This window comes from Leucopleurus acutus (assembly GCF_964270905.1).
Source record: "Leucopleurus acutus genome assembly, chromosome: 15".
Lineage (NCBI taxonomy): Eukaryota > Metazoa > Chordata > Mammalia > Artiodactyla > Delphinidae > Leucopleurus > Leucopleurus acutus.
In genome coordinates, this window is record NC_139157.1 from 60,837,078 (window position 1) to 60,849,983 (window position 12,906).

Consider the following 12,906-nt stretch of genomic DNA (forward strand, 5'->3'; position numbering starts at 1 on the left):
TAATGTATACATTTTAAAGGATTTTGGTAAATTGTCAAACTGCCTTTCAGAATGGATGATCTTTCTAGAAGACAAATCTAATCACCTCACGTCCCTGGTTAATCTTTAAAAGCAACCCCTTGTTTTTCGGAGGATGGCTAAACTTTTCCGTTTAGCATGTAAGGCATTTTGTGATCCCCCTCTGACCTCTCCAGCTTCATCTTACACTACTTCCCCAAACCATTTTTCTTATTTTTATAGTTTAGGGATTCTCAAATGTCTCATTTCATATTATCTTAGTACTCCAGAATCTCCTTTTCTCTGCCCAGAAATGCCCATACCAGGCTAGCCCGACTCTTCTTTCAGGACTCAGTTCAGGGGGTCACCCCCAGCCTGTTCAGCTTCCCTCCCTGCAGTGCAAGACAGTTTGACTTTCTTCTCCCATAACATCCTCTGCTTGCTTCTCTCAAAACACTGTATGGAACTACGATTGTTGATTCTTGCCATCTCCTTGAAAGCAAGGCACATTTTTAAGATTTTCATTCATATTCTTTGTACTCAGCTGTCTTACAGGATCCAGGAGATTACTGAGCCAAGGATTTAAATTCACCATGTCCTCCTTTTTTTCCATCACACCCCAATGCAATCCCTTCCTGCTCTTCAAACACACATCCAGGTTAGGTCTTACTACTAATCACTGAAGAGGCACAGAGGTGCAAATAGAGACAAGCCTGGTAAAACAGATAAAACACAACACTGGGAACTTATAAAAATTTAATAACCTGTTCAGAGTAGTTGTTCCTTCTTTTTTTGTGTGTGATGTAAATGGAATAAACACTGTTTCTGAAGGCCCAAAAGTCAGGCTTGCTTTCTTAGGTGGTTTGGAAGAGGTCTGTCCTGTGTTCTATTTTTCTAAATTAATTAGTTTTATAGTTGATTTACCAAGTCAAGGTAAATCAACTATAAAATTATATATATATATATAAATTACATATATATATAAAATACTTTTTTTGGATTCTTTTCTATTATAGGTTATTACAAGATATTGAATATAGTTCCCTCTGCTATATGGTAGATCCTTGTTGTTTATTTTATGCATAGTAGTGTGTATATGTTTATCCCAAACTAACTTATCTCCCCGCTACCCCCTGCTATCCCCTCTGGTAGTAATCATAAGTTTGTTTTCTATGTGTGTGAGTCTATTTCTGTTTTGTAAATAAGTTCATTTATATCATTTTTTAGATTTTTTTAAGATTCCACATAAGTGATAATTATATGTCTCTCTGATTGTATGACAATCTCTAGGTCCATCCATGTTGCTGCAAATGGTATTTCATTCTTTTTAATGGCTGAGTAGTGTGTGCACATATATACCACATTTTTTTAATCCATTTATCTGTTGATGGACATTTAGGTTTCTTCTATGTTTCGGTTATTGTAAACAGTGCTGCTATGAACACTGGGATGCATGTATCCTTTTGAATTAGTTTTCATCTTTTCAGGATATGTGCCCAGGAGTTGGATTGCTGGATCATATGGCAACTCTATTTTCAGTTTTTAAAGAAACCTCCATACTGTTCTCCATAGTGGCTGCACCGATTTACGTTCCCACCAACAGGGTAGGAGGGTTCCCTTTTCTCCACACCCTCTCCAGCATTTATTATTTGTAGACTTTGACGCTGGCCACTCTGACCAGTGTGAGGTGATAACTCATCGTAGTTTTTTTTTTTTTTTTTTTTTTTTTGCGGTACTGGGGCCTCTCACTGTTGCGGCCTCTCCCGCTGCGGAGCACAGGCTCCGGACGCACAGGCTCAGCGGCCATGGCTCACAGGCCCAGCCGCTCCGCGGCATGCGGGATCCTCCCGGACCGGGGCACGAACACGTGTCCCCTGCATCGGCAGGCGGACTCTCAACCACTGCGCCACCAGGGAAGCCCTCTCATTGTAGTTTTGATTTGCATTTCTCTAATAGTGATGTTGAACGTCTTTTCATGTACCTGTTGGCTATCTGTATGTCTTCTTAGGAGAAATGCCTATTTAGATCTTCTCGTTTTTTTTATTGGGTTGTTTTTTTTGATATTGAGCTGTATAAACTGTATATTTTGGAAATTAATCCCTTGTTGGTAGCATTGTTTGCAAATATTTTCTTCCATTCAGTAGGCTGTCTTTTCATTTTGTTTATGGTTTCCTTTGCTGTGCAAAAGCTTTTAATTAGGTCCCATTTTTAAATTTTTGCCTTTGTTTCCATTACTCTAGGAGACAGATCCAAAAAAATATTGTTGCAATTTATGTCAGAGTGTTCTGCCTATGTTTTCCTCTAGAAGTTTTACTATATCCAGTCTTATGTTTAGGTCTTTAATCCATTTGGAGTCTTATTTTTGTGTATGCTGTTAGAGAACATTCTAATTTCATTCTTTCCCATGTAGCTGTCCAGTTTTCCCAGCACCACTTATTGAAGAGACTGTCTTCTCTTTGTTGTATAATTTTGCCTCCTTTGTTGTAGATTAATTGACCATAAACATGTGAGTTTATTTCTGGGCTCTGTATCCTGTTCCATTGATCTATGTGTCTGTTTTTGTGCCAATACCATACTTTTCTGATTACTGTAGCTTTATAGTATAGTCTGAAGTTAGGGAGCATGATTCCTCCAGCTCTGTTCTTCTTTCCCAAGATTATTTTGGCTATTTGAGGTCTTTGTGTTTCGGTACAAATTAAAACTTTTTTTGTTCCAGTTCTGTGAAAAATGCCATTGGTAATTTGATGGGGATTACACTGAATCTGTAAAATGCCTTGGGTAGTAGTATGGTCATTTTAACAGTATTGATTCTTCTAATCCAAGAACATGGTATCTCTTTCCATCTGTTTGTGTCGGCTTCGGTTTCTTTCATCAGTGTCTTACAATTTTCAGAGCACAGGTCTTTTGCAGTTAAGTTTATTCCTAGGTATGTTATTCTTTTCAATGCAATGGTAAATGGGATTGTTTCCTTAATTTCTTTCTGATATTTCATTGTTAGAAATGTAATGGATCTCTGCATATTAGTTTTGTATCCTGCAACTTTACTGAATTCATTGATGAGTTCTAGTAGTTTTCTGGTAGCATCTTTAGGATTTTCTATGGATAATATCATGTCACCTGCAAAGAGTGACAGTTTTACTTCTTCCTTTCCAATTTGGATTCTTTTTCTTCTCTGATTGCTGTAGAGTCCTGGGTTCTATTTATTCTCCTGTTGGCTTGGTGTGGCCTTCAAAGTGGAGCAACTTGAGTGAGTCTGTAGATCATTTTAACAGCCACTTTAATAGTGCTCCTAGGTTCTGTGGAAAATGTACATCTCAGAGCTTATAAATGTGTTTTTCTTTCATCTCCCATGTACACTGGGTCAAAGACTTCATTGGTATTAGTCAAAGAAAGCAAACCTTCCATCGTCCCCACCCCCTATCCAACTCACATAAATTAGCTCTTGATAGAAAAAAAATCCCATTTGGCCATGGGTCAAGTGGCATTTCTGAGGAAGGAATGAACCGTTTCTTCACACACTCTTCTTCAGCTCACTGTTGCACTTTGACCTCGTCCTTGGTGCTTCATGGTCTGACTAAAGTATCAATACATTCTCCAAAAAGTTCAAGATGGTTCTACATTCAGGTTAAGCAATTTCTACATTTATTGTTCTAAGTTAGCATTAAGGTCTTTTTGGAAAATATACTAATTTTGGTAAGATATACCACTCTTCACTGAATCTTTCTTGATGGTCAGAAGTGAGTTTCCTTTGACTATTCAAAAACACATGGTCTGGAGATGGAACACATGAATATGAATACCTGAGCACATTATTCAAATATCTCTACCATTATCTGCAACAGTAGAAAGTAGCAGATGAGAGTTTAGCTATACATTTGCTGAAAACTAGCTAACTGAAAATGATTTACTCAGGTGAAATGGTTCATGAAATGGCAAACTTTCAAGGAATGAAAGGACTAGAATTATTTTTGTGTAAGAAAAGTATAACAAAATCCTTTAAAAATGTTCAGAATAGAATTTTAAAATGTAAATACATATATGTATCAATTAATCCTAGTAATTAAAATAACAAGCTTCAAAGTACATAAAATTTAACAGAAACAACAGACAACTTTATTTTAAATAACATTCTTAAATCTGCCCATTAAGATCATAGTAGATAAACATGGAACAACTTTTATTAATGAAATTAGATTTTTAATATGAAATCAGCTAAATAATTTTATTTACAAAAAAATAAAAACTGCTATTTACTGTGGAAAAATAACCATTTTGATGAAACAAATTTCATGCAAACAAAATAATATTTTATTTGCTTCATTGTCTCTTCTATTTTTATTTGCACAAATTAACAGTCATAATGCTTTTATTTGCTTCATTGTCTATGATCTAGTTTGACTCAAATGTGGATTACTTTGATATCTCTTGAAGCATAAATGGTAAGGTCCTTAAAGACTGAATAAAAAATCAGGTTGGGTGTTCAGTATTTTGGAAGCTGAATCAACAAACGAATTGGAATTTGTGTTCACAGAGGATTTGCCATTTTTCTTCCTTTGCCCTTATGAAAATATATTAATAGAAAATTAGCAATGGAAAATATTTTTTAGTTTGTTACATTCCTATCAACTTTGCTTAGCAAATTATATTTCTTTCAATATTAATACTTTGTCTAGAATTAGTGTAGAGGTAGACCAATCTTTGTATTCAAACATTTTCAAAAATAGTTTTAAATGCCATGTAAGGTATTATATAAAACAGTATTTAAAAAAAAATTTGAGATTTAATTTACTATTTTAAATAAGTTCCTCTTTTATATACAATAAATTGTTGCTTGAAACTCATCTGATTGAAATGATTACTCCAAGGAACTATTTTAGTCTTTTAACTACTACTAATCTTTACAGAACAAGAACACCTATTTTTTTTTTGCGGTACGTGGGCCTCTCACTGTTGTGGCCTCTCGCATTGCAGAACACAGGCTCTGGACGTGCAGGCTCAGCGGCCATGGCTCATGGGCCTAGCCGCTCTGCGGCATGTGGGATCTTCCCGGACCGGGGCACTAACCCATGTCCCCTGCATCAGCAGGCGGACTCTCAACCACTGCGCCACCAGGGAAGCCCAAAAACACCTATTTTTTAATAAGCGTTCTATTTTGAAAAAAAATTCTAATGATTTAAATGCACTTATAGATCCCCTACAACAAAGTATTAGGTGATGGTGACTATTAATATAAAAAATGAAATTCAGAAATGCAAACTGGGTTAAAAAAACTATATTAAATTTTTAGTTATTACAATGTTAAAATGTGACTTACACCTATCAGTAGTAAATTATATTTTTTCTCTCACTCTTGTTAGCATTGTACTTTAGAATAGAGCACAGCAGTGCATGGGCTCCTCGGGTGTTCTTCTGTACCTGTAAACACATCCCTGAACCTCCCAGCCACATAAAAGTTCACTCTTGTGGGGGAGATGAGAAGCCACCTATCTGCCAGAAATAATAGTGAGGGCTTAGTAATAAAAAAATATTTTGCAAGTTTCTGTATTTTAGGTTTGAACCATTCTCTATTAATTTTAAAGTAAAAACACTATTTTCAACACCAAAAAAAAACATGACCGCATTTTAAGTTTCTGCTTAATATGTGTAAATTTACACGTGTCACTTGAAATCCAATAACACAACAAATGAGTCCTTTCCTAGAGATAAAAGCAGAAGATTTATTCTTCATTCAGCATCTAGAAAGAAAATAAACCTGAAATGTATAATTTTTAGAATAATGTGAAAAAGAAATCTTCCATGGAGAACCCAATTTACAAAAATTCACATCTTTGTAAGATTTACAATGAATACAACACTACTGTTTTAACTGAACTGTGAGTGTGGGAAGTGCTATTGGGTGGGGGATTCTGGACTGTGAAATGCATATTTCTTTTTGTAACCACTCACCTTTAACTTTGGGGAAAAAACGTTTACTGTATGACAACATTAAGTAAATTAAAATCATTACTCTTCTGTCACTGATGATTTCCTGGATTTGACAACAAGGTCTTTAACGGATGAGGAAAGTTCTTGAAGCTCTTTACGAGTCATACTGATGATATCTTCTTGTTCTTTGTCTAATTCATCACTCAAGGGATCTTCTCCCTGCCCAGTCTTCTTACTTTGACTGACTAAATGCTTTATAACCAAACCTTGATACTTTACTAAAAGAGTATGTTGAACCTGTGAAAAGAGGAGAAAAGTTAACAAACATGATTTAATTTTCTGTAGAACAAAGTATTGGGTTGGCCAAAAGGTTCCTTCAGTTTTTAAAGTAAATTCATTTTCACCAGGAACTTTATTGAACAACATATTGTTTTGTTCCACTACTTTCTGCCATTTTTCAGGCAGCTTCATAATTCCACCTTCCCCCAAATTTTTTTTCTTTTTGAACACAAATGTTCCAGGTGCCTTTTACAGTCTTCCAGGGAACTGAAGTTTTTTCCATTAAGAGAATTTTGTGAAGACTGAAATAAATGGAAATCTGAAGGTGTGATATCTGGTGAATACAGCGGATGAATCAGAACTTCCCAGCCAAGCTGTAATAGCTTTTGCCTGGTCATCAAAGAAACATGCAGTCTTGCCTTATCCTGATGGAAGGTTATGTGATTTCCCTTGACTAATTCTGGGTGCTTTTCGTCTAGTGCTGCTTTCAGTTGGTCTCTTTGGGAGTACTTGTTGGAATTAGTCTTTTGGTTTTCTGGAAAAAGCTCATGATAGAGGACTCCCTTCCCACCATACACACAACATCACCTTTGGATGAAGACCTGCCTTTGGTGTGGTTGATGGTGGTTCATTTCGCTTGCTCCATGATCTCTTCTGTTCCACACCACTTTTCATTGCTCATGATAATTTGTTTTAAAAATGGAACATTTTCGGTAGAGAATCACGTGCGGAAATACTGTCAAGGTTTTTTTCGCTTAACTTACGTGGAACCCAAACATCAAAGCGATGAACATAACCAAGCTGGTGCAAATGATGAAAAACGCTTGATTTGGATATTGTATGTCGGCTATCTCCTGCATGGTGTAATGTTGATTGTTCTCAATTAATGTCTCAGTTTGACTGCTATCAACTTCAACTGGTCTACCGACTGTGGAGCATTGTCCAGCGAGAAATCCCCAGCACAAAACTTCACAAACCACTTTTGACACGTTCAATCAGTCACAGCACCTTCTCCATACACTGTACAAATCTTTTTGTGTGTTTTGGTTGTGTTTTTAGTTTTTTTTTTTTTTTTTTTTGCGGTACACGGGCCTCTCACTGTTGTGGCCTCTCCCGCTGCGGAGCTCAGGCTCCGGACGTGCAGGCTCAGCGGCCATGGCTCACGGGCCTAGCCCTCCACGGCATGTGGGATCTTCCCGGACCGGAGCACAAACCCGCGTCCCCTGCATCGGCAGGCGGACTCTCAACCACTGCGCCACCAGGGAAGCCCGTTTTTACCTTTCTTGAAATAATAAAGCATAATATGCTGAAGATGTTGCTTTTTTTTTTTCATCTTCAATATTAAAATGGCTACACAAAAATTCACCAATTTTGATGTTTTCTTTTTAACAGCACACTGATATGACAGCTGTCTTAATACAATCTAACAATATTGTTTCAAATAAAGTTAAAGACAACTGACCGCTACTGGAGCCATCTTATGGAAAAAACCAAAGGAACTTTTTGGCCAACCCAATACATTGACAGTCTTCATCTTTACAAATTACTGGCCATAGAATTAGAAAGCTGAATCTGGCAAGGTCTTTGCTCTCAAGGAATTTACAGTTTGGGGGAAATAAAACATGAACAGATCATTTTAATGTAAGTTGACTGAGCTAGCTTCTGTCACCAAAGATACTGTCAAAGTGATATGGAAGTTCAAAGAAGCCAATTTACCTTTAGCTGAAGAGTTTCTCAGATGAATTTGTGCAGGATAAGAATTTTTGAGCTGGTCCTTAAAGGACAGGTTAAACCTGCATAAACTGAAATGGAAGACTGAACATTATTATTTCTCTTCCAAAAGCTTAATTTCCAGATTCAGAATATTCCTTACCATGGATCTTACAGGATCCTGAAAGGTTCCTGAGCTATGCTGAGTTTTAAAAATCAACCTCCTTATTCACTGTTTCCATTCTTGGAAGCAGGAAGATGATGTTAATATGTTTTGTGTCTTAGTGTTCACAATGATTCACATCTATCCATTCAAAATAGTCAGAATCTAAAAGCTATAAAAGTTTCAAGTGTACTGAAAACGTAATACCTCTGGAATTTTACTATTTAGAAAAGCAATGATCTGTGGGACACATCTTCCAGGTGCATGGAGCATGCTGTGGGTTGAGAACTGAAACAACAGAACCGATGTGAGATGCAGAATAAGAGCAGGGTCTTCTGTGACTTTTAGCTGTTCAGCCAGTGCTTGTCGATGCTGGAACAGTATCTGCCTAAACAAAAATAAAATAATACATTATCATATTTTAACAAGTTCTCACCAACTTCAATTCTTCTATTCTGTTTTCATTTTTAGCATCTCTAGTTTAATTAATCTAGTTCCATGACAATTTTAAAGGACTTTTTAGGGGATACAGACACACATAATCCTAAACAGCATGGACAAACTAATATGCTAGAAAATGACAGAAAAACATATATATATATATATAAAATATATATATATATGGAGCAGGGATACTCAAAGTATGCTTTTTATTTTGAATTGTTGGGGATCAAACAGATGTGCATTAGATTAAATAAGTGTTCCTATAAAGGTCTTAAAGCTAAATAAGTTCCCAGCCTTGATCAACGATGGCATTAGCAACTCTGCTACCGTATTCTATTGGGTCAGAGAGAGGATATGAAGACTAACTATGACTGAAGGTCTGCAGCCATTTAGACACAACAGTTCTCTATGCAAGATTCAGACAGACTCCAATTTCAGATACGAAATTTCAGACATTAATTCAATGTTACCTTTCCCTTTTTTTGTCTCCCCTTTTCACCATAATATCACAAGCTTCTGCTGCAGAATCCAGACACGAAAGAAAGTCTTCTATGCTCTGAAAAGGTATTTAAGACCATGATTTACTTTTATAAAACAGGTTGCCTAAAGAAAAGCAGTCATTTAATACCATTTTATAATTTTATAACCTGGATACAATTTTTAAAAAGGTCATTTTGTCATGAAGTTTGAAGCTGTGATTTAGGACTAGAGGGTAAAATGCCCCCAGCTTGGTCTCTTCCTTCACCTGCCAAAGAGGTGTCTGAGTGCAGGATAATAGGTTTAGATTTAGTTTGCAGTTATTCTGATAAAAATCTATCTATTCAAAGATCACAAATTCTAGCCCAAATATCGAAATAGAATAAAACTTCACTTACCTTTTCATTCAGAGAGCTATGGAGTTTTGTGAGAGCTACTTTAGTTTCTTCTGATAATTTACTTAGAATTTTTTTTCTTACCTATAGGGCAAAAGAAATTCCTTTGGAATTGTGCCTTTGACATGTACTGGATGTAAGTTTAAACAAAGTAAAACAAAAAATGAGTATTTACTATTGTAACAGAATGCTGAGTGAAATTTATCTTTGTTCTTATATTTTAGACCACAAACTAGGGATAAAAATATGCTAAAACACTCTAAAATCAGAATGCTAGTCAACAGTCAGTCAAAGACGCTAGATGCAGCCGCTACTCCTCCCATCTGCTCCAGCAGTATAAGAAGAAGAATGATAAACAGAGAGCGCATGAGTGAATGAGCATATATGCACCATTCATCGTGCAAGAAAAATAATTTGGGGTAAGAGGCTGCTCCTGCTTTTTTCTATTGTGGTGGGAAGAGTGTTTTTCTCTAAGACCAAGTGAGGGAGCCCTACTCATAAAGATCCAGAAGGCCATAAAGATCCAGGATGCCTATAAGCGAGGGGACCTGAACCACAGAAGGATGGCTGCTTGTTATACTGTCTGGCGTGTGGAACCTTTTCAGCACCCTCTCCACAGAGCTGTGCTTTGTGAAGTTTAGTGGCATTCTTGACCAGAGTCTTAGGGCTCCTTCTAGTGCAAAATTTCTGGAGGAGGCCTTATTGGAATGGCTTGGCCAGCAGGCCCTGAAAATTACAGTATGTCTTAGAAGATTGGACCAACCTATTGACTCCTACCCCATGCTACAGCAATCCTCCTGTGGCCCTTAAAGGGCATGGGAAGGACCCCAGGTACTTCCCACAGCAGAGGCTGGCATGCAGGCAGGTACATGGAACTATCCAAGCAGTTGAGAATCACTGCTCAACGCAAAGAATGGGAGGGAAACAGTATCTTGCTGGGGTAGGAGAGATAAATGGACCTTTATCTGGAGGTTTAGGGGGAGTCCTCGCTATGAGGAGTCACATGATACTAAAAACATCCCCACAAAACAATCTATCCCACCTATGCAACAAAGGCCACATCACGAGAAGCCACAAGCATTAGACTGATTTGGTTTGACCTAGATCAAGGCCAGTGATAGCAGTCAGTCTTATGAAGGCACTGCTGTCTCTTTCATTCTTCCTAATCTCCAACCTTAAGTAGATCTAGGGTGAGGAAGAAGAGGAGGAGGAGTCCTAGGGATAGGCCATACCTTTCCTCCTGTAGGCAACTGGGAGCCATAGCTCCACCTTACATTGCAAGAAGGGAAGAGATGAGCTTTGAATTTGAGATTAGAATTTAAGAAAATGAACTGGAATTAGTCTAAATAAATGAGATGGTGTCACGAAATGAAAATGACTGCAAAGTCAAAACACTGATAAGGGACTTGCAACTCAGCAGGAAAAAGGGATGTGATGTAACAATAATCAGGAAAAAATAAAATAGCTGATTCCAAAGTAACTAAGCATCATTACCCTTTTTTTTTTCCTTGTTCTGGGTGCTTCCTGGGATTCTAAACTGTGATGCTAGCCTAGACCTTTAAGAATCTGTTAAAATTTCAGCTGCTTTACTTCCAGCTTCTATAATGGACACCTCTTCTCCCTGAAGATCTGCCTAAATTAAGCCAGTTCATTTGTCCCGTCTCTCTTTCCTACCCCTCTTTGAATAGTGACCCTCTTTGCAAGGCTACCTGGTGAAATTAAATCCAATCTGAGTCATCTGATGAGCTTAAAAAAAGATTTTGTAGGCTACTCAGCTTATTTACTCAGAGATAATACAACGTTTTCCTATTGCTTTCTGTACAATAATAGGAAGTAGAAGGCCAAGCACGCATGCTATATTTATTACAGGCATTCCCAGACACAATGACTAGTATTTCCTTACTTTTATTATTACTGTTAATAGACTGGTTATATTACCAATCCTAGTAGCAACTGTATATATATTGTACTAAACTTGAACTAAAAATCTGACAGATTTCTTCCTAAAAACTCCTTTTATTTTCCTTTTAGATGTGAGAAAATAAAACATGCTTGGATTTCAAAGCAAAACACATCAAGAGTGGCAAGAAAATCACTAACTTACTTCACTTGTAATGGTTGCAGGGTTGTCTACTGCCATCATTAAGTCCGAAGCTAAGAAGTTGAAAATGAGATTAGTGACATCAGTACACACTGTCTTCAGCAAGTGCTTCGTAAGAGCAGCCTGGGTATCATCTGGAAAATAAAAGTGCTTCATTAAAATGAATGTCCAAGGACAATTATGAGAATCAACGAAAAAACAGTGTTAAGTATAATACCTGTAAAGAACTTCATCCCTTTTTCAAATAATCGAATATTATTATAAAGGTTTGAAACCTCTTCTTGCAAGTCCTTGATCGTGTGCTTCCTGCCAGTTCCAGAGGCAGAAGTTGAAGACATGAATACTGAACGTACCACTTCGAGATAAGTTTTATTTAGAGGTCTGTGCATGAGATAAATACATTAAGTTTATTAAAATGTACTGGGTTTATGTAGATAAGAAATTTTGCTGCTATGCAAATAAGGCTTTAAAAAAGATCCCTGTTAAACAAATAAGATTAATTTGGAGAATAGTTAATAAGAATTTTCCCTCAAATTCCAGAAATTCTAACTTCAATGAATTATTTTTCTCTGTTTTAAAGTACTAAAAGTTATTGCATGAAAGACAATAAGAAAAACAGTAGCAAAAGCTTCAGTTCAAATTCAATTCAGAGCAGCTTTTTAAAGTTAACTTGGAGAACAGTAGCCTAAACATTTGTTTCCCATCCTCAGGAATGATAACAAATTCTCAATTTCTAATGTACTATAAAAGATATGTATTTTAAAAAAATCTTTTTATGCCCAACTCAGAATAGATTATTTTAAAAAGTTATGGCAAATGATTAATAGTAACTATTTCATCTTTTTATATACGAAAAATGTAATTATGTAATGTATTCACGCACAAGAATGTTCACTTAAGTTTTTAAAAAATCTCACTTACAAAAGCTGTTCTTCTAATTCAAAAATTTAGATGCACTAGGCTCCTGGATTGCATTTAGAGAAGCTTACACATAGAGACTAACTTGGGGGAAAACCATGTTAGCTAGCAGTAGTCAAGTTATACAATTTCTTTTATTTCTGTATAAAGATAAATTTAGCCTGGTTCACTTATAAGGTAGTGCTATTTTATTCTCTTTGAGGGCAGTGTGTTACTTTATTTTCTCCCTAAAAGTGCACTGTTTAATCTCTGTCAAATAGAAAATACTCTTTTCTTCATTTTAGATGTATTTTCATGCAGTGTTAGAGACCAGCCAGTGATCAGTGCTGGTGTTTTTCTCCCAATTAGAACTTAAGATGAGTGAAGGAGACCACCTCCACACTCCTGCCCTGTATTTCCGACGAAACTGCCTTGCTCAAAGCACTTAAATGTTTGTTGAACTGTTTCTGTAAGCAAACAAATCTGGAATTTGGTGACTAGGTTAAATTTTAAGGTTT

At 36.5% G+C, this 12,906-nt stretch overlaps 1 protein-coding gene across 1 annotated transcript in view; it reads right to left on the minus strand.

Annotated features, from left to right (window-relative positions):
- Nucleotides 1-4,142: 4,142 nt before the first annotated feature.
- The window catches only part of UFL1 (UFM1 specific ligase 1), a 51,832-nt gene continuing 43,068 nt past the window's right edge, over nt 4,143-12,906 (minus strand). The window contains exons 14-19 of the mRNA XM_082856035.1: nt 11,709-11,872; nt 11,495-11,625; nt 9,394-9,474; nt 8,989-9,074; nt 8,282-8,462; nt 4,143-6,219 (exon numbers count right to left, since the gene is read on the minus strand). Of these exons, the coding sequence (XP_082712161.1) occupies nt 6,001-6,219; nt 8,282-8,462; nt 8,989-9,074; nt 9,394-9,474; nt 11,495-11,625; nt 11,709-11,872 (862 nt within the window). The 3' untranslated portion in view covers nt 4,143-6,000. The remainder of the gene's footprint in view (nt 6,220-8,281; nt 8,463-8,988; nt 9,075-9,393; nt 9,475-11,494; nt 11,626-11,708; nt 11,873-12,906) is intronic.